The sequence below is a fragment of the Phragmites australis genome, chromosome 2 (assembly GCF_958298935.1).
Source record: "Phragmites australis chromosome 2, lpPhrAust1.1, whole genome shotgun sequence".
Taxonomy (NCBI): Eukaryota; Viridiplantae; Streptophyta; class Magnoliopsida; order Poales; family Poaceae; genus Phragmites; species Phragmites australis.
Genome location: NC_084922.1, coordinates 50,734,310 through 50,735,729, shown reverse-complemented (window position 1 = coordinate 50,735,729; position 1,420 = coordinate 50,734,310). Strand labels below are relative to the sequence as shown.

Genomic DNA, 1,420 nt, shown 5'->3' with positions numbered 1-1,420 from the left:
AATTTATTTTCTCAAAAACAGACATCTGACTTCTTAAAAACCACTTTTCAACAACTTATTTAATTAGAAGAAACCAGAAAAGTAAAGCGGAAGCAATCACACGGAATCTGATCCGATCTCACCCAAATTGAACCACCCGGCGGTCACGCTGAAACGTCGTCTCATACGCCACGGAATTTCCAAGTTCCCATTCGACTTCCCCGCGACTTCATTTTAGTCCAGTACTAATATCAAAGTCGGCTCCTACCTTGGTCCAAACTAAGACACGGCGTTCTTACGACGACCAGCTTTCCTCCTTGCCGTGAAGCTTCGACATGCGCGTTTCTGAGCGAGCTCCCTCCCACGTACATAAGCTAGCGTCTGTCGTGCCTATATAAACACATGGCCACGCAACAACATTTGCAGCAACGTAGCGGCGTCAAGCAAAGCAAAGGGTTGGTTTGAGCAGCCTCTCCCTCTAATCAACCAGCCCGCCGAGACCTTGTCAGCTCACCGAGGCCAAGGAGACGTGCGATGGTTGCGTCGTCGTCGAGCGAGTTCGGGACGCTGTTCGCCGCGTTCGACAGGGACGCGGACGGCAGGATCTCGGCCGCCGAGCTGCGGCTCTGCATGAAGGCGACGCTGGGCGAGGACGTGTCGGCGGAGGAGGCCGAGGCGCTGGTGGCCTCGGTGGACGCGGACGGCGACGGGCTGCTGGACGGGGACGAGTTCGAGAGGCTGGTGCATGCGGAGGTGGAGGAGGAGGAGCGCTGTAGAGGGCTCGAGGAGGCGTTCGGGATGTACGAGATGGAAGGCCAAGGGTGCATCACGCCGAGCAGCCTGAAGCGGATGCTGGGCCGGCTGGGGTCGGAGCAGGGCATCGACGAATGCCGCGCCATGATCTGCAGGTTCGATCTCAACGGCGATGGCGTGCTCAGCTTCGACGAGTTCAAGATCATGATGAGCGCTTGAAGCTTGTCAGGAATCAGGATCGATCGGTTGTGCTTCTTGTTGCCGGTTGTCGTACGTGTATGTATATACATAGCTGTTGATTGGTTCACTTGATTGGTGTAGGGTGTTCATACATAGTCCGTTCGTTCATTCATTTGTTAAATTGGCAGCTCTGTCTGTATTTATAGGCGTAATACTGTAATTCCCTTGTGAACTCCGATTGTGGACTGTCTGTGTGCTCTTCAATAGGCTCATTGTGTGGATTGTTTTGTCCTTAGTCGGTATTCTCGTGCTGATCCACAATCTGAAAATGCAAGCAGATAGTGCAACATGGGCCTGAATTTTCGACCTCTGCCTCTGCATCGCACACCTCTGCCTCGATGACTGACTGAACGAGGGTTGCTTTGGAAGAAGGGAGTGTTGCCGGTTAACAACCCACGCGGCAGCCCAACCGCCCCAGTGCTGTGTTGTTTCCAGGCTAGGCGTCTTG

General features: G+C 53.9%; 1 protein-coding gene across 1 annotated transcript; it reads left to right on the top strand.

Annotated features, from left to right (window-relative positions):
- Nucleotides 1–290: 290 nt before the first annotated feature.
- LOC133909622 (probable calcium-binding protein CML31) lies at nucleotides 291–1,176 on the top strand. The gene has a single exon (XM_062352133.1). The coding sequence runs from the start codon at nucleotides 514–516 to the stop codon at nucleotides 949–951; it is 438 nt and encodes a 145-aa protein (XP_062208117.1). The 5' UTR covers nucleotides 291–513; the 3' UTR covers nucleotides 952–1,176.
- The last annotated feature ends 244 nt before the right edge of the window (nucleotides 1,177–1,420 follow it).

Coding starts and splice junctions, on each gene's coding strand:
- LOC133909622 (XM_062352133.1), top strand. CDS start 514: ATGGTTGCGTCGTCGTCGAGCGAGTTCGGGACGCTGTTCGCCGCGTTC.